Source organism: Cupressus sempervirens, chromosome 6 (assembly GCF_028749045.1).
Source record: "Cupressus sempervirens isolate cs-2001-9-10 chromosome 6, ASM2874904v1, whole genome shotgun sequence".
Classification (NCBI taxonomy): domain Eukaryota; kingdom Viridiplantae; phylum Streptophyta; class Pinopsida; order Cupressales; family Cupressaceae; genus Cupressus; species Cupressus sempervirens.
In genome coordinates, this window is record NC_143123.1 from 388,535,552 (window position 1) to 388,554,298 (window position 18,747).

Genomic DNA, 18,747 nt, shown 5'->3' on the forward strand with positions numbered 1-18,747 from the left:
TATCTTTGCAACAATTTTCTCTGACATAACTCCCTCCAAATGAGAGCAAAATGGCCTTATATAGAGGCTCCAAATTACAATGAATGACTGAGACTAAGAGGCAAAATCAAGGGCCAAGATTATATCTTACAAACCCTAATTAGGGTTACCATTATTCAACCAATTGCATGAGGGCACTAACTTTGCGGGCCAATGAGAAAATTACAATAATTTGTCAACCAATGAAAACATAGGACACTTGGCATGATTTGATTGCATGCACATGAAAGTGCCACCTCATCAACCTTATTTTATAAATTTATTCAATCCCTGAGATAAGGTGAAGCCTTGGATGCTTGAGCTTGTCCTTAGAAACTTTCTCATCACCACTTGAACTTGCTTGTACTTGATGTCCTAACCCTGAAAGAGTGAGGTCTTCATGCACTTGGGGTAATCTTGCCTTGGCCTCGGTGGCTTCCTTGGATAGAGCCTTGCTCTTTGCCACTACCTTGAAATCAAACTTAATCTCCCCCATTATCCTTGCCTTCTTGGTCTTCCAACCTTCCTATTCGAATTCAACCAAGCTAGCTTGCACGAATAGCCAAACCTTGCCTAGCCTCAAATATTTTCAAATCTCTTCTACTAATCCGCTCTTTTTTGAAATTTTAGGGCCTCTTGAATCTTAATCTTCAATCAAATTCGCCCTTAACCTGATTTCATTCTTCACCAAAGCTCGCACTTCAACCTTTGCCAGCTTGCAATCAACTAGAAGGGCTAGGACCCTATGTGGAATTGCTTCTAGTTTTGCATTGCCCTAAGTTGTAATTCTAGATTTTCACTTATAATTCTAGCCCAATCAAATTTGTCCCTTCCATTTGCAATTTCATCAATAAAGAAATACATCTAGTTTTCGGATTGCATACCTTGCACTAGGCCCATGATCCGGCTGAGAAGTACCATGAGATTGCCATATTTTGATTTGAAGTTTGCCACTATGAGCTTCGATGATCTGGTGACTCCTTTCTTTCCTTCGTGTAGCCAATTTTGCTTTTGTAGATCTTTGCCATGGGAAATTGTCCTTCCTTTAGTCTGTCCTTTACCTATATCATATTTATTGTACTGACATTGGTATCGGTTATTTGCCTCATTTTCGAGAAGAAAGTTGTTTTGGGCATCATATCCTCTTTGTCTTTCTTAGTATTTGTTCCCTTAGGGTTCTTGCTTGCACTAACATCTACCATCTTGAACACTTATTTCTACCCCATAGTTCTAAGTGATATGGACTACCCTTTACGATCTCCAACCTTCTTTCTATTGATGGATTCTACACTTATTTCTGTCTCGCCAAGTCCTATCACTACACTTATCAATCTCCAATATTCAACCTATGGGTGGGACTATCACTTATTTTTGCCTCGTTGTTGCCTTAAGATGGACTACACTTATATCTCCCAACTTCATTCCTAGGGTGGTCTAGCTTATTTCTGCCTCTTCAAATGTCCTATCATGGATTCTATAGTTATCAATCTTCAATCTTCAACCTAGGATGGGATGATAAAGTGGTGGATGATGAATGCAAGAAAAACCAAGAGAAACAACACTAGACAAGAACAAAAGAGCGAAATCCGCTTAGGGACCACTTTCAAATCTAAATGAATTGAATTTACTTTTACCAATGGCCGGGTCTTCTTTTGAATTTCGGATTAGACCTAAGAATTTCAAGCCCCTTGCAAATATTAATGCCCTAGCTGAAGAAATTGGAATTCTATCCACTTGAAATTGCCCATGCATGTGCCAAAAAATCAGATTTGGATCACATTTTTCTTAGTTGAAGCCCTCCCATTAGGTTGATCTAATGCAAAATAAATATCTTAGTCTTTAGACCGATCTTTTGAATTTATAACTGGAGGACGAAGCTGAAATGGTCCTCATCCCTTATCAAAAACCGCATCACGAGTGAAGACGAGCTGATGAGTCTCAATGTCAACTAGGCGGTATTCTTTGTGATTATCATTATAGCCAATGAGTACGAGTTTCTTGCTTTTGATATCTAATTTTGTGTGGTTAGCATCAAGAATCCAAACACAAGAAATGGAGCCAAAAACTTTGAGGTTACTGTCTCAAAGCTTATGACTTGACTAGGCCTCTTCTAGAGTCTACTTCTTGACAACCACTGTAGAAGAGCAATTGAGAAGATAGATGGTAGTGTGGATTGCTTCAAGCTATAATTTCTAGGTAACACTCTTATGTTCCAACATAGATCGAGCCATCTCTATAATCATGTAGTTTCTATGTTCAATGACACTATTTTGTTGAGGGGTGAAGGATGTTGTTAATTGATGCTTTATGCCATGTTCACAAAAATGGGAGAAGGCAATGGATCAAAATTCACCTCCATTGTTAGTTCTAAGACAATATGTTGACTAGACTCTTTTTCTACAAATGCTTTGAGCTTTCAAAACAAAACAAACACCTTTGACTTTTTATGATTAAAATACGTCCACATTTTTTGACTGAAATCATCAACAAAAAGTAAAAAAATATCTAGACCCAATAACAAAAGGAGTAGCCATAGGTCTACAGATATCAACATGGACTAATTATAATACTTTAGAAGCTCTTCAGGAGGAGTCATTTGAAAATGGTGTTCGATGTTGCTTCCTTGTTTGACATGCTATGCGAACTCCAAGATTCTAGGTTTGAATCTTTGACAGTTTAGTGTCAAGATCTTCTCAAACAAGTTGAGAAAGTTAGTGCACATTTAAGTGCCCAGTACCATTGATGCTAGAGTGTACTAGCAAAGGAGTGGTGGATTGCCAAAGAAACCTTTTGAGAATTAGTAGAGTTAAGAATAGACCATGATCTTCAAGATCCACAACAAAAATAGCCAGAGTCACCCTATCAAAGATATTGCACTATTGTGAACTAAAGGTCATGTCAAGCTAAGAGGAATGTCTTAGAATTTGATTGATGAAGAGAAGATTGAGTTCCATTCCTAGAACATAGTACACATCAAGTTAATTCTGTTTTCTTTATCTAGATAATTTGTTCAAGACACTTATACTAAAAAATCATCATTATATGTTGCTTCTAGATATTCTAGTTTTTGCCTTAGAATTTTTGATTGCTTACAATAGAATGTTGTTCAATTGCACACTTTTCAAAAAATTCGAAACATGGATGGCAAAATGCACAAGATTGAATGTGTTGATGAAAGAAGCAAGTAGATGTATAGATTACAATGTGGACTCGTTGGCACAAAATTCAAAGCACAATGTAAATGCACTGATAAACATAGTTTCAGACTTTTGATATATTTATTCTTTCATTGGTATAGATTAGCAATCTCAATAATATGATGATATTCTAACTTGAATTGGAAAATCTGAAAATGGTATTTTACCTCCAATGAATAAAGATTTGTAGTTTTTAGTGATTGCTATCTCTTGTATTTGCCATCGGATATATATAAGTCCAAGAGCAAATAGATGTGTCTATTCCAACGATGAGACATGAAGGTTCAATAAATACTTGTTTCCAAGAGGCTTGTTTATTATTGCTTGTTGACCATAACACAAATCTCATTAATATTAAGTTTGAGTTAACAAAAACAAATCGATCATGCATATAATTAATACTAGATCGATAAGCAAGAGATAACAAAGGTGTAATCTGTCAGATTGCCGATGGAATGGACTGTCTAACATGCCCATGAACATAGTTATGTATGTATACATGATAACATTTCAGTGAACTGGTATACATGTATGCATACATGATTATCAGTTCTTTATTGAATCTAGGTTGACCGATGCTATTACTTTTAACACTCCCTCTTAGCTAGGGAAGACAACAAAGTATGGATATAGTTTTAGATATCACCTAGCACATGATATCAAGGAATATACAAAAAATCTAGTTAGCACGATACTTTTATATCCTAGTTATGGTATGTGCACTAACACCAGGTCACATGATGTCTACCATAACATCATATATTGTCCACGGACAATACATCACATAATGCCCACCATCATTATCTCAATAAGACCAAATTGATCTGGCAATAGATATCAAGTCAGCATGATATCAATCAATTAGTTTTAGAGAGATGTTTACTATCAAGTTAGCATGATAGTAGACATTGTAAAGTCCTCACCATACAATGTTGAATACACATATTATTAGAAAGATCATCACCTTCTAGTAATATACATAGGTGAGGCCCAAAAGTTAGACTCACACATATGGCAAAATAGTTTACACATTAACCATCTTGAAAAAAAATAAAAAATAAAAATCACGCACGCACACACGCACATGCACGCACGCATGCACACACGCACACGCACATGCGCACACAGACACACACACATGCGCACACACACACACACGCACGCACGCACACACACAAAATTACAATTTTGAGATTTAATCTCAATGAATTACATTTCAACCATACCAGGTTTCTTTCTGAGGTGCTTCACATAACTCTGGAGAGAGGTTTGGTAAGGATATTTGCTGTTTGATCATTTATACAAATATATTCCAATTGAATTGCTTTCCTTTCAACCATATCCGTCACGTAGTGATAAGGAATCTCCATATGCTTGGATTGATCATGGAAACCAAGATTAATTGAGAGCTTGATGTAACTTCAATTGTCACACTAAATAGTTGTAGGTTTCAAGAACTTTCCAAACAGTCCTACAATCAATTTTCGAAGCCATATTGCTTCGCTAGCTTCCATGGTGGTTGCAATGTATTCGGCTTCAATAGAAATTTGTGCTACAGAAGATTACTTCCTGCTTATCCAAGAGATCATGGCTGATCCCAAACTAAAACAACATTCATACGTGCTCTTTCGATCAGTCAAATTTCCGACCCAATCTACAATTGAGTATTCATGTAAGTTTAGATCAACATTCTTATATTCAAGTCCACATCCAATAGTACCCTGTAGGTACCTCAAAATGTGTTTAACAACAACACGTATTTTACGAGGTTCACATAGAAATTGACTTAGGGCATTCACTGCATAGCAAATGTCAGGTCGTGTGTTAACCAAGTACATTAGGGATTCGATGATTTGTCTATAGAGAGTAGGATCTACAAATCTGGATTAAGATGTTGATTCTTTCAACTTGTGTAAGTTAGTTTCCATGGGTGTGGACATAGGCATGTAGTTTAACATTCCAAATCTTTTCAGGACATCAATTGTGTATTTCCCTTGATTTACCAGGATACCATTAGGTTTCTGTGGAACTTCCAATCCTAGAAAGCGGCGTAGTAGACCCAAATCCTTTATATTAAATTCAAATGCTAAATCCTTTTTGCATTGAGCAATTAGGTGATCTTCTCTTGTAATTAGCAAGTCATTAATATATAGAATTAATATTATGATATCACCTTTAATAACTTTGTAGTAAAGATTTGGATAAGTTTCATTTTTAGAGAAACCTAGTTTTGTAAGATATTTGTCAATTTTCTCGTACCAGGCTCTGGGAGCTTGTTTAAGTCCATATAAGGCTTTCTTCAATTTGCATACATGGGATGTTGCATCATGAATCACAAAACCGTCAGGTTGTTCTAGGTAAACTTCCTCTTCTATAGTTCTATTCAAGAATGCTGTCTTTACATCCATCTGGTGTATTCTCTAGCTGTTTGCTGCAGCGATGGCTAAAACTACTCTAACAGATGTATATTTGGCAACTGGTATAAACCTCTCCTTGTAATCCATTCCCTCCTTTTGTGATAAATCTCTTGCAACAAAATGTGCCTTATGTTTTTCTATACTGCTGTCTGCAGCATTTTTAATTTTGAACCATTTTGAGGAGATAATAGATTTCCCTTTCAGTCTAGGTACTATATCGCTCACATCATTTTTTAGAATGAACTAATACTCGTTCGTTATGGCATCTTTCCATACTTGGTGTTTAAGAGCTTCAATTACATTAGTAGGTTCTAATTTTATAATCGTGTTCATTAGTGCTACGTGGTTTGCTAATATATTAGGCCTCTTACTCTCTCTAGAAGTGCCTTTTGGTGCAGCAAAGTTTTTGGCTACCTCTACAATCTTTCTAGCCCAAAGTGGTTGTTTCCTTTTGTTGACATTATGATTTTGCTCCCTCTGAATTTCAGGATTAGTGTGGTTTTCAATAGAGTTTTCTTTTGGTTTCTCTCTCTGAGTCTTAGAAGTAGGGTCTTCCTCCATGTTCTTAGGCGAGTCCTAAATTTCTAGCTGATCTGAGCTCTTTGACCTTTTGAAGGCAATGTCTTCCTTGAAGGTGATATCTCTGCTTATCTCTACTTGACCTTGATCTCGTAGGTATATCCTGTAGCCTTTAGAAGTTTCATTGTAACCTACAAAATCCCTTTTCTCCTAGAAGGTTCTAGTTTTGTCCTTTTCTCTTTAGGTACGTATATGTATACAGGACACCCAAATATCCTAAGATGGCTTATGTCAAGTTTTATCTCGGTAAAGGCCTCTTTTGGTGTTTTATTATCAAGATGTGTGTGAGGACAATTACTTTGTATGTAGATAATTTTTCTTGATGCTTCTGCCCAAAACTAAGTATGATGGTTTCAGTCATACATCATTGACTTTGTTGCTTCCACAATGGTTCTATTTTTCCTCTTAGCTACCCCATTTTGTTGAGGATTATAGGGTACATGAACTCCCTCTTAAACCTGGTATTAATACAAAGTTCTTTAAAGATTTCTGAAGTGAATCCTTTCCCATTGTCAGTTCTCAGGGGTTCAACTTTCTTTCTAGATAAGTTTTCTATTAGGGCCTTGAATTCTTTGAATTTCTTAAGGATCTTTTTTGACTCTTTGCATTTCAGGAATTAGATCTAGGTCTTTCTAGAGAAATCATCCACAAAAATTCCATTGTATATAGATCCTCCCATCGATGGGGTTGACATAGGTCCACATAAGTCTGAGTGGACTAATTCCAATACATTTTCAGTTTTGCTTAGACTATTTTGGAAGGATCCTTTAGTGCTCTTCCCTAAAGCACACCCCTTACATGTTCCATTATGGATTGCTATTAGTTTTGGAAGTCTTGTCACTAATTTTGCCATAGATTTTAGGGCTTAAAAATGTATATGCCCTAATCTTCTATTCCAAATTTCATTGGAGTCATGGACTTCATGAATTAATGCTTGTTTTGACTTAATGCATAATTTGTATAGGTATCCATGTCTTACACCTATTGCTTTAACCTTCTTAAACGTAGCATTCTTTGGCCATGTCAAGACTTTTCCATTCATGAAAGTGATTCTATATCCATTATCTTCTAGGGCAGATATATATATATATATATATAAAGGTTTCTTTTAATTCCTGGTACAAATAATACATCTTGTAGTTGTATAATGATGCTAGAGTCTAATTTGATGTTACATGTTCCTGCTCCTTTTATAGGATGTGCAGAGTCATCTCTAGTGGTTACCTCTTCCTCAATTTCTTCAAGTATCTAGATGTTCTTGAAATCCATTTATGTGTTTGGAATACTCACTCTCAATCAGCTAAGTATTGACTTTATTTGATACATGATTTGATATCGCTAAATAGAATAGAAACTTCTCAGGATCTTCTTCTATATTTGTTTCCTTGACCTTAGAATAGGATGCTTGTTTCTCAAGTCTGTCAGGGCATTTGGTAGCATAATGCCCATATTCATCACATTTAAAACATTGGACTTGTGAAGCATCTCTCCTTTTCTTGCCCTTTCCATGAATTTTTTTCTTCCTTTTGAAGGTCTTCTTCTTTCCTTTCTTATGACGTTTGGCATTCATAACATCAAGGTTTTTGTTTATGGATTTTTGTTTGATTCCTTTTGGTAACTGTCTCGCTTCTTCTTGTAGACAATCAGACCTTAGGCAGTCTAATTTTGGGAGTATTGACCTTGCACTTATCCCTTGTTTGAATGATTCCCATGAATTTGGTAATCCACTTAGAGCTATAAGGGATCATTCTTTGCGTTCTATCTCATGCCCAATGTTTGATAGTTGATCTCTCAATTCTATTATTCTCATTTAGGCAGTCACAAATTTCCCTTTATTCATACTTATGTGATTTCGCTGTGTTTTGAGTGCAAGGGTTTTGCCAGTATTATTTATCTAAAAGATGTTCTCTAGAGATTTTAACATGAGGTTTGCTGTTGTCTACTTTGCTAGTATTGGCACTAGGTGGGCTCTCACATATTCCACTATTAGTTTCTTATCTTTCTTGTTATTTTCAACCCATTGGGATTTTTCTGGCTCATCCTTAGGTTCTATCCTTTTGTCTTTTATATATGAATCTACTTTGTGCTCATCTAATATCATCATGATTCTTAATTTCCATGCAATGAAGTTGTTGGGTCCCTCAAGGCAATCCTCAAATCTGATTGGATTTGTCATTTTGAATGGTGGAAGTGTGACAAAACTTAATCAATGTAGGTAGTCTTATTTCTCAAGTTTACCTTTGATCTTCCTAACTTGGCTCTGATACCATGTAAATTCACTGACAAACTTAGTTTAAGACTACTGTTTTCATTTCAGACTTCTAATATATTTCTTCTTTCACTGGTATAGATCAGTGATCTCAATAATATGATGATATTCTAACTTGAACAGGAAATTCTGAAAATGGTATTTTAACTCCAATGAATATTGACGACATAGAAATGATTTGTAGTTTTCAATGATTTCTATCTCTTGCATTTGCCATTGGATATATATAAGTCCAAGAGCGAATAGATGTGTCTATTCCAACGATGAGACAGGAAGGTTCAATCGTACTTGTTTCCAAGAGGTACGTTTATTATTGGTTGTTAACTATAACATAGATCTCATTAGTATTATGTTAGAGTTAACAAAAACAGATCGATCATGCATATTATTAATACTAGATCGATAGGCAAGAGATAATCAATATAGCATACTTGTTTAAGGTGTACTCTGTCAGATTGTCGATAGAATGGACTATTAAACTTGCCCATGAACATAGTTATGTATGTATACATGTATAACAGTTCACAGTGTGAACTTGTATACATATATGCATACATGATTATCAGTTCTTTATTGAATCCAGTTTGACCAACGCTATTACTTTTAACAAAGACAACCTGGTAGAGTAGACAGTGTTTGGGATTTGAAGACAAAAAATGACTAGAAGAATGGTTAAGATGCAGTCGAGCCCCTAGAAAATGAGCTACGAGCACCCCAAAATGAGTTGCAGAAGGAGAGATATAAGCACCTTAGAGTCTTACGGTTAGAAAAACTGAAAACATGTTTTTCTTTTGATGACAAAAATCTGCAAATTGCCCTAGGTGAAGAATTTCAAGTTGCAGACAATGCTCTAGAAAACACGAGAGGCCAATGTACATTTTCAAATAACTTAGTAAATTGATAATTTAAGAGAAATTCTTGGAATTTTTTTTTAAAACTTAGCTTTGATACCATATAAGATAGATCTTTGGTAAAATATTAGATGATTCATTTACAAAGATCGAATTGTTCTTATAGAGTTTACAAAAGAGATGTTTCTAAAAAGAAACACACAAATAATAGAAAGATTCTATTATACAAGATATTTACAATATCTAGAAGTGACCTTTAAAAATAGAAATAACCCAACTTAAGAGATTAGTTTAATATGCTAGAGGTAAAAATTAACCTAGGGAGTATAAATGTTGCAATGAATAGAACTAAGCAATCATAGGGAATGAATTTGTAGTGTCCCCTTTGGGGATTTACTTTTAGTTCACTTCTAATTCCAATTTAGGGTTTTGAATAGTTCTTACAAATATTGTGGATAACTTATGAACATGTTTAGGACTTCAATTATATCTTACTACTGAAAATATACAAGGTTAATTTTGTAACATAATTTTCTCACCCACAAAATATTCAAGCTCTTTGATTAAATATAAGGAAAGACATTTTTAACTTCATACTCTTCTCATGATAATAATATCAATTAACCTTATACTCTTATGTCCAAAATGAGACTTTACATAACCACTCCAATTTTTCTTATTACTATGTGTCTTTTTACTCACTTGGTGCCTTCCTAAATATTGTAACTCACTTTATTAATAATCTATATTAAATGATTCTTTATTTCCTTTTTCGTTGCTTAATTCACTATAGTTAATGAGACCTTAATTTCTTATAAATAGAATATTTTTTTGATATATAAATAAGCGATTCGCTTGTTATTCCTCATCTCCTTTTATAGGCTTCTTTAGTAGTCTATCCCACTTTATTCTCTTATATATTTATCACCCCTTCTATCCATTTCCTTATGACCTTAACTCCTCACAATTTTCGCGATTGTATTAACCGCCTCCCCCCAAGCGCTAAAGGATGTTGACTTTATTTGGTGTTGTTTTATATAATAAGGTACCTCCATCTTTGGGTCGTTTTATACTTTTTATTCCACTCATTCACGTGGCTCCCTCCGTTCTTAGTCCTTGATTGCCCCTTACTCTCCTTGTCCTTTATGGGTCACCTGCCCCTTTTTCAATCCGTACTTTTCATATATATATCCCTCCCCGATGTAGCTAAAGCCCCCATTTTTTACTACCCTTTACAAATCTTCTTTTATGAATTCGATGCCATTGAACCCTCGAAGTGGCACCCATACTTTTCTTCCTCCACAATGTATTATTTCCTTTCATTTTATTCACTGTTCTTTTATGATGGTTCTTAACCCATTTGGCTTCTATCCATGTTGCTATCTTCTTAAGACTTCGTTTTTTGTTGTTCCTCCTTTTTTATATTCAATTTAAATATTTAAATATTTTTTAGTTATAATCATTGGTTCTATTTGGGGAGGGGTTATGATTGAATCAAAATTATGTGATCTACAACCTCTGATGACAATGATCTAGTCATTAGGCAATATCTGATTTGAAGGTTACCATCTTTTGGAGAACAACAATATGGGAGTTTTGACCCAGTTGCAAGACAAGTTTGAACATGGTGTGAAGAAATAGGCCACACTGTCACTGTTGCTCTAATCATCAATCTGCGTTAGTTTTTCATTGTTGGTAAATGAGTCAGACAAACAAAATGTGTTCGCGATGACATGTAGAGGCTTCACCTTACGGATAATATTTGAATCTTGATGGCTCAATGTTTGTGTTGAGCACTTGTGTGCAGGTCTATGAGTTGACATACCACTTATTGATCCCAAATTGGATGCATATCTGCCCATAAAGTACACAAACCTGATAACACAAGTGTTATGGTCACATGGTTTTATTCAATACCACTTGGTGGTTTAATATGAGCTTGATTGTATAAAAGCTTGGGGATACTGTGGAGTTTTCTACATAGAAATTTTCGAGGTTTATAGGAAAATCTGAATGATTGCCTGCTAAAATCAATCTCTAACAAGCGTTACATTGATGATAACAAAGAATTTTGCAGAGGTGTTATTGTCCAATAGACCCCTATTCTTTTGCAAAGGGACATAGTCATTGGGCAAATCATCTATGTAGCCTGGACAATAATGTGTTTGGCATTCGACTAAGTTTGGGTGTAAAATTTCAGAAGATACAGTCTCTTATCATAAACATTTCTGGAGCTGACTACAGTTTTTGTCAGAAGTATATGTGGAGGTCTGTTATTAATATTCAGAATAGTCCAGAGGAGGTTTGCATGTCTTTCTTTCTGCAGAGGATCCACGTAGTGGAGTTCAGAAAGAGAATGGAAGCCTAAAACATGTTTCAACATACTCAATGGAATAAGTTTTGCAGGTTCTAATGTCTCTGTCAACCTGAAACCTCATATAAGAGCCTGGTAAAGTAATGTCAATCTCAGGAACTGACAGAAAAAATTATAAATATTGGAAGCCTTTTGTGACACATGCACAAAAGTACTGTGTAGGAGAAACATAATTCAGTTTAAGACAGAGACGAGAAAGATATATACAATCATAAGAATAAAATGTCAAATGGAAGAATCATCACTGAAAGACAACAAACACAACATATAGATATCAACATTAATAGAAGAGAAGATGGTAATCCACATAAGAAGTTGAACATGGAAGAAATAATAAATGGGAACCAAAAAGTTTAGGGAAAAGGCCAAAAGGACGATTCCACAATAGCACTTATACGTGGGAAGAAATGGGTTGGAGAATAAGGGAGTCAAAATTGAACACATCAGGTATAAGTGGTAGCAATACACAAGCTGTTGGTCTTAGACTGATGATAAATGGCTCCTAGTTCAGATTGCAAAACTACTATTGGTTTTAGCAGCATTTCTAAACATTGTTTGTCAGCTCTTATCACATTTACATTGATCTCATTTACATTGCAAAACTACTCATGTGAAACGTTGATGGCTAATAGTTCGAAAAAAAATTAAAATGGCAAATTGTTTTTTTTTTTGTAAAACTGAAAATATATACTACATCAAACCATTTTACATCTTCCTCTTCCTAGCTCTAGTAAAAACCAAGGGAGAGGTAGAACTAGAGGCTCTAGTCCTAGGAGTCCATTGTGGCTGCACCACCTTGCTTATCATGACAAATTACTAGCAATGACTTGTCATCACTAACCTCCTCAATTTTGTTCAATGTGATTCCATATCTGTTCCCTTCACCATTGCCTATCTCTCCAAATCATAGATGTTCTTGAGAAATAATGGAGGTTGGGCTTGCGGTGACCAATCATTGTAAGGATTTATATCATCCAAGTCAGTTGGATGACTTGATAGTTCCTTTACCTTCTTGTGCACAACGAAAGATTATATTGCACAAAAACAGGTCCTTGAGGTATTTCTGGGTTAACTTATTTCTCTTTTTTGTGTGGATGTCCTCAAACAAGCTCCAGTTGTGCTCACAACTAGATGAACTACAAGCTGGCATAAATAAACTTATACATACAAAGTAAAGCACTCGTTAATAATTTGATAAAAATAAAACAAACTAAATTAGTTTAAATGAATTTAGATTAGTTGAAGTTAGTAACATTTTAATCCAATCCAAGATTGTAAACATTTTCTTTAAAAAGTGGTAGGGTTTGAAGAAAATTGTGAAAAGTTGAGAACGTAATAAAACAATTAAAAATTTGTTAAAAATTTGTAATAAATCTTGTACTTTGGAATCCAAATCATTTAGGGTACTTAGGTGAGGCAAATGTTGATTTTTTATAAACGTAGATGCAACAAAAAAGAAATAAAATGTTTTAAGAATCGAAGTAAAAATCATAAAACCTACTTGGAAATCTAATTTTGCTTTGAAACCACTCAAAATTTACTTCAAATCTTCACTATTTGGCACAAAATTACTGCAAATGACCTCACAGAAGATTGGGGGGGTGTATTTTCATCAGAGGAGCAAAAGAAAACAGTCAAAATGTTTTGTATCCCGAGTGTATTATGCTTGTACGATTGAGTTTTTGGTGTGGCCTTGACAAGTTTTTGCCAAAAACTAGGCAAGTTTTTATTAGGAGTTCTTGGGGCATTTACTTGTCAAACAGAAAAAATCAGAAGTTAGCAAAAACTGACTGAGTTTTTTTGCAAGTCTTTTATCTATGATGCAAGCCATCGTGTCAAAACATGGAGCACATGTCAAATGACAAAGCATCACGTGAGCCAACGACTCCAAGAGTCCTCAATGGATCCAAGATGCACAAATATTTCTAAAACATCCAAATATAACCATCTTCACTCAATGAAACCCAATTTGAAAATAAGCCCTCGCTGTAGAAGATCATGCGCCATCAGATGGTGAATCTAACACCACAAACTCCCATTGAACCATAATACCTAGCTCTTCATGGCATAATGACAACCATCCTCTAATTGAAGATCATTTGTGGCCCCAATACAATAAAAAAACTCAACACCACAAGCTCCTTGGGGAAGAGTTAAACCATGATCTCCAAACCAAGTAGATACAACATTGCAAAACATCACTATCACAAGCTCCCACTAGAATGTGTAATTAAGCTATCCATGACATTGTGATAACAATCTCCTAATTGAAGATTAACCATATATCCTCACACAATCAGAGACCTCAATTGCAACATCATGAGCTCCCAAAAGGTAACATAAAACCATGATATCCTCAAACAAGAAGATAAATTGCCATAACAGATCAGGAATCAATTTGACATCACCAACAAAGCACCTGCATAAATAATCATACAATGCCGGATTCCCAAAGGCACAACGAACATCCATGACATCATGATTATCACTAATAATACTGGCAAACTCCCACGATGTGACACATGTCTGCACCGTACATAGTTGACAACATAGGTCCCACATCATGATTGTACCTGATAACACCATATCTCATTGTCAACATGACAAACAAAGCAATAAAACAAGTGACTAAACCAGAACACCTATCTGAATCTGCATTAACACTACAACCAACCTACGTCCAAGACATATGTGCAACCTATTGGTATGAACCACCTAAAACATTGCATAACTTGTGGATCCAACAATGCAACATACAAACTCAACATTATATTGATCACCATATCAAAAGAGATTAATTTTTAATGTGCATATGTACACAACATAAATACTAAATTGCCAAGATTAGATTTGCCATAACCTCACAAAATCACCAATCACAAGAAACCCTAAACCCACTAAGAAAGAAATAACAGTAAATCTAAGTTGCCGATTTGGATTCGGTGATGGGTTCAGGTACAAGAATTTGATATGTGGTTTCATATTTTTTCCCATACATGGATTTGTGTGTTCTTATTCCAAGTTTGGTTTGCGAGTCCCTAGGGATTTGTGTTGGATTCTCTTGGGTCTGCGTGGATTCGTGCTGGATTCTCCTGGGTCTCTGTGTATTTGTGCTAGATTCGTATAGGTTCTGGACTTGACCCTGTGGTATCGTCTCGATTTGTGGACCGCGAATCTGGACCCGGAGCTGGTCTGCGGGCTGGATGCACGAACCTGGTAACATAGCAATAAATAAATCATTACAAAACAACTTCAAACCTCATCCATTGTGTAGTGCTGTAAACAAGCTTTTTGTTGAACATTGGAAGTAGAAAATTCGACTGTTTGCACAAGTTATGACCTCTTCAAATCCAAAAGGAACATCTGACTTCCAACAAGCATTTCATTGTCAAAACAACAAAATTTGGAAAAATAAATCACAACACTGCAGAAATCATTTTCCAATGACTATGGGAAGTTGAAATTTGGCACGCTAGGCCCAAGTTATTTCCTTTAGAAAAAATCAACCTATTTTGCTGCATAGTAGCATGCAGAGTGCTAGATTGGTGGCCCCCAGTGACAGCGTTGTTCCAGGGGTGGTGGGTTAAAGTCAAGCAGATTTGATAAAGCTTTTAAAATGGATTAAATGTATTTTTGACATAAATTTTTAAACTTTTTGTTTGACCTTGTGAAGGGGTCTCACCTCATGGCACCATGATTGGGCCTTGACATTAGAAGGCTTAGCCTTGCTGGCCCTACATTTCACCAGCTAGGGCTGATTGCTGGCTGTCAAGCAACTTTGACAGTCATTACAAAGGTGATACTGTCAGCAGTACCTGCAGGTATGGGGGGTTTGTGGATTTTTATTTAATGTGAATTTTAAAACCAAATGGATTTTTAGGTAGGATAATTTATTATTATTTTTCAACTCATCTTCTGCAACTTGTATGTCGTTCAAAAGGGGCTAAGGGCAATTTTTGCACTTTTTTGTTTTCAACTTTGCTCAAATAAGTTGAATTTTATGTCAATCTTTGATTCTCAGGACTTCAAGATCCAATGGTGATGTCCATTTTGGCTCAGGGGGAGCATTTATTTAATTTCCCCTAATTTACTACAAATCTATAACCACAAAACCCCAAATTTGTGAGAAACAATCTGCATAAAATCCCCATACCTTACCATGTTTTCATTCTTTCCTGCAAGTCCTTGGGTTCATCTATACACTAGATTTGCTCAATCAAGGGTTGTACAAACCACAACCATGATTTTGACACCAAACATTACGAAATTTCCAGTCATATATGACAAATCTTCATATAACCCAAGTGGAAAAATCTTTGCAAACAAGTGTTCAAAATCCATATATAAAAGAATAGACAATATACATCAAAGATGACACAAGATATACCCTGGAAAACCCCTCAAGAGAGAAGCTGGTCTCCAAAAACATCCATCACTTGTTTATTACTCGGCAATGAAAACATTTTAGTGCATCTTTAGAGTCGTTCACAAATACTTCTGAAACACAAGCTCTCTACATGTACTCCACGTGAACAAGCATGTAACCACACATCCCATGCCATGTTGCAAACCCTCACAAGTACAACAAGAGATGCTCTCAATTCCTTAGCCAACCTTAGATATCCACCCATGTCCATTCTTTATAGAATCAAAGTCACTCAAAACCACCAAGTGGTATTACATAGAACCATGTGACTAATATCATGGGATGTCAAAAACATTAACCCCTCATTTAATATTGGTTTATAAATTTTTACTTAAGTATACTTTTCAAATATTAAATTAAGTAGTATAACATCATGTAAGGTGATAGAACCAGACGGCCTAAACATCACACAGTAAGGCTTCATTCCTAGGCTAAAAGTGTCAAATAGTCAAAGTTGACTTAATTTTCCAAGCTTAATTTTTCCATTAATCTGTGACGTTTAAGGGTGGCCTCATAGAACACCTGATCCTAATAACACAGTTGTATAGGATGCTGAATTGATTTTTTTCTCCTTGTTACCAGCTTCATTTAATGGTGAGATTCTGATTTTTTACTTTGATTTGTCTCAAATGTTGTTTCTCTTTCATCAAGCATGCTTTTTTTTTATATGGAACTGAATAAGGGGAGGGGGCGATCTGTTTGTACCTATTATGCCAATCAAAATTCTGACTTACTGTAGCTTGCAGGCCTGCTTTACAACTTCCTGGTGCTAGCAAACCTATTGTGGCAATCCGCTTTTGCCCTTTAGTTTTCACCCTTCGTGCAGAAAATTCAGGTGAAGTGTCATGTTTAGAGTGAGTTCTATATTTTGTTAGTTTTAAGAATTTGGCATGAATACCTGTGAGCTTGTTGGACGAGTGCAGATCCTCTATTCAAACTTCCATATCGTGTTGTATTTGCCATTGCAACTTTGAATTCATTATACATTTATGATACCGAAAGCAGCACTCCTATTGCAATCTTTGCGGGGCTTCACTATGCAGCCATAACAGACATTGCATGGTATCGTCATTTTCTAACTTGCTTAATGTTCCTTATACTTCTTTATTGTCTCAACGTTTTTTGAATGGCATGTTCTCTCTCTTCTCTGTGCCAGGTCCTTTGATGCAAAGTTTCTTGCGGTATCATCCCAAGATGGCTACTGCACGCTGGTAGAATTTGAGGATGGCGAACTTGGTTCACTGGCAACCCTGCATGGTAACAAGTCATCTTTGCTCTCCTTGTCCAGAAATAGGTTTCACAAAATTAGTATCCACATACCAAAATATTAAGCGTATCAGCATACCGAAATATTAAGCATATCCACATACCAAAATTTTAACCTTTGTTTTGTATTTGTAGTTACTTTCATTGTTATCTCAGCTTTCTACTGAAAAAAGAAGTTTGCTTTTCAATTGCTTTTTTTCATCTTAATTTTTGGTTTATGAGTACTAATGGTCTCTTAATTCTTTGATTAGAAATACCTTCACATGTTGCAAGTTTTTTGGTTCAAGCTACAGTAGAAATGGCCTGCAACATGACAAAGGAAATAGATGTGGATACGCCTGTTGGTGATGAAAAAACTATGAGAAGGGGCCCAGAGATTGAAACAGACGAAGGTGCGAAAACTGTCACATCAAAAGGACCAGGGAAGTGTGAAGCAATGATAGGTAAAGAAGATAATTTGGTCTCAGTAGCTTCTGGAAATGGTTCTCCAATCAATGGGAAAGAATCTACTTGTCAAAAGAAACAGGAAGAAGTGAATCCAGTATCCAAAATTCCTAAGATTTCTAAAAAGCGCATTACTCCAATAGCTGTAAAAATGGAAAATTCTGTGACAGAAAATCAAAAAATGGATGTGGACTTGCCTTTGGCTGATAAAACTGTTACGTGCGAGGATCTGAAGATGGAAATGGAGGAAGTTGTTAAAACTGTAGAGTCCACAGGACTGAGGAAGTGTGATGTGAAAACCGAGAATGCAGAGAATTCTGTTTTGGTGGCTTCTAGTAACAATTCTTTAAGTAATGGGAAAGAAACCAATTGTGATCATAAGAAACAAGAAGATATGCAACCGGTAGCCAATCTACCCAAGCCTTCCAGAAGGCGCATTATTCCAATAGCTGTTGAGAAGTCATAAGCTAATACTAAGTACTAGAGGAAAGATCTCCCTGATGATAGTTTTATGATTTTACCTACGTAGAGTCAGATAGTGCTAGTCATATTGATTTGTAATGGCACTTGTAATTGTGGCTTGTTTTATCTATGTAAAATATAGATTTGCATTCTTATTTGGTTACCAGTGAGGCTTCTAAATCTGTGCAGTAATTTTGCTTTTGTTTTGTTAACATTATTGATGAGCTCTTATGTAGCAGTTCAGCTGCTGCTTCCTTCCAGTCTTGGTAAATGGATGGATGTAGTCTGTTAACCAATACAAGGCTTCTTAATTTATTTGCTTTTCTATGCCTTGCTCTTTGTGCAGGCTTTAATATTGTAAGGCAGTCCAGCTTGGCTTTATACCAGACCATTGTAGTACATATAATTGTCAACATTACCCCAGCAGAAGCAAATAAAAGAGGG

The 18,747-nt window shown here is 35.6% G+C and overlaps 1 protein-coding gene across 2 annotated transcripts in view; it reads left to right on the forward strand.

Moving 5' to 3' along the window:
- The window catches only part of LOC149552684 (chromatin assembly factor 1 subunit FAS2-like), a 104,257-nt gene extending 85,788 nt beyond the window's left edge, over positions 1–18,469 (forward strand). For both annotated transcript variants that reach the window (XM_089788249.1, XM_089788248.1), the window contains 4 exons: positions 16,878–16,966; positions 17,055–17,193; positions 17,288–17,388; positions 17,649–18,469. In XM_089788249.1, the coding sequence (XP_089644375.1) occupies positions 16,878–16,966; positions 17,055–17,193; positions 17,288–17,388; positions 17,649–18,307 (988 nt within the window). In that variant the 3' untranslated portion in view covers positions 18,308–18,469. The remainder of the gene's footprint in view (positions 1–16,877; positions 16,967–17,054; positions 17,194–17,287; positions 17,389–17,648) is intronic.
- The last annotated feature ends 278 nt before the right edge of the window (positions 18,470–18,747 follow it).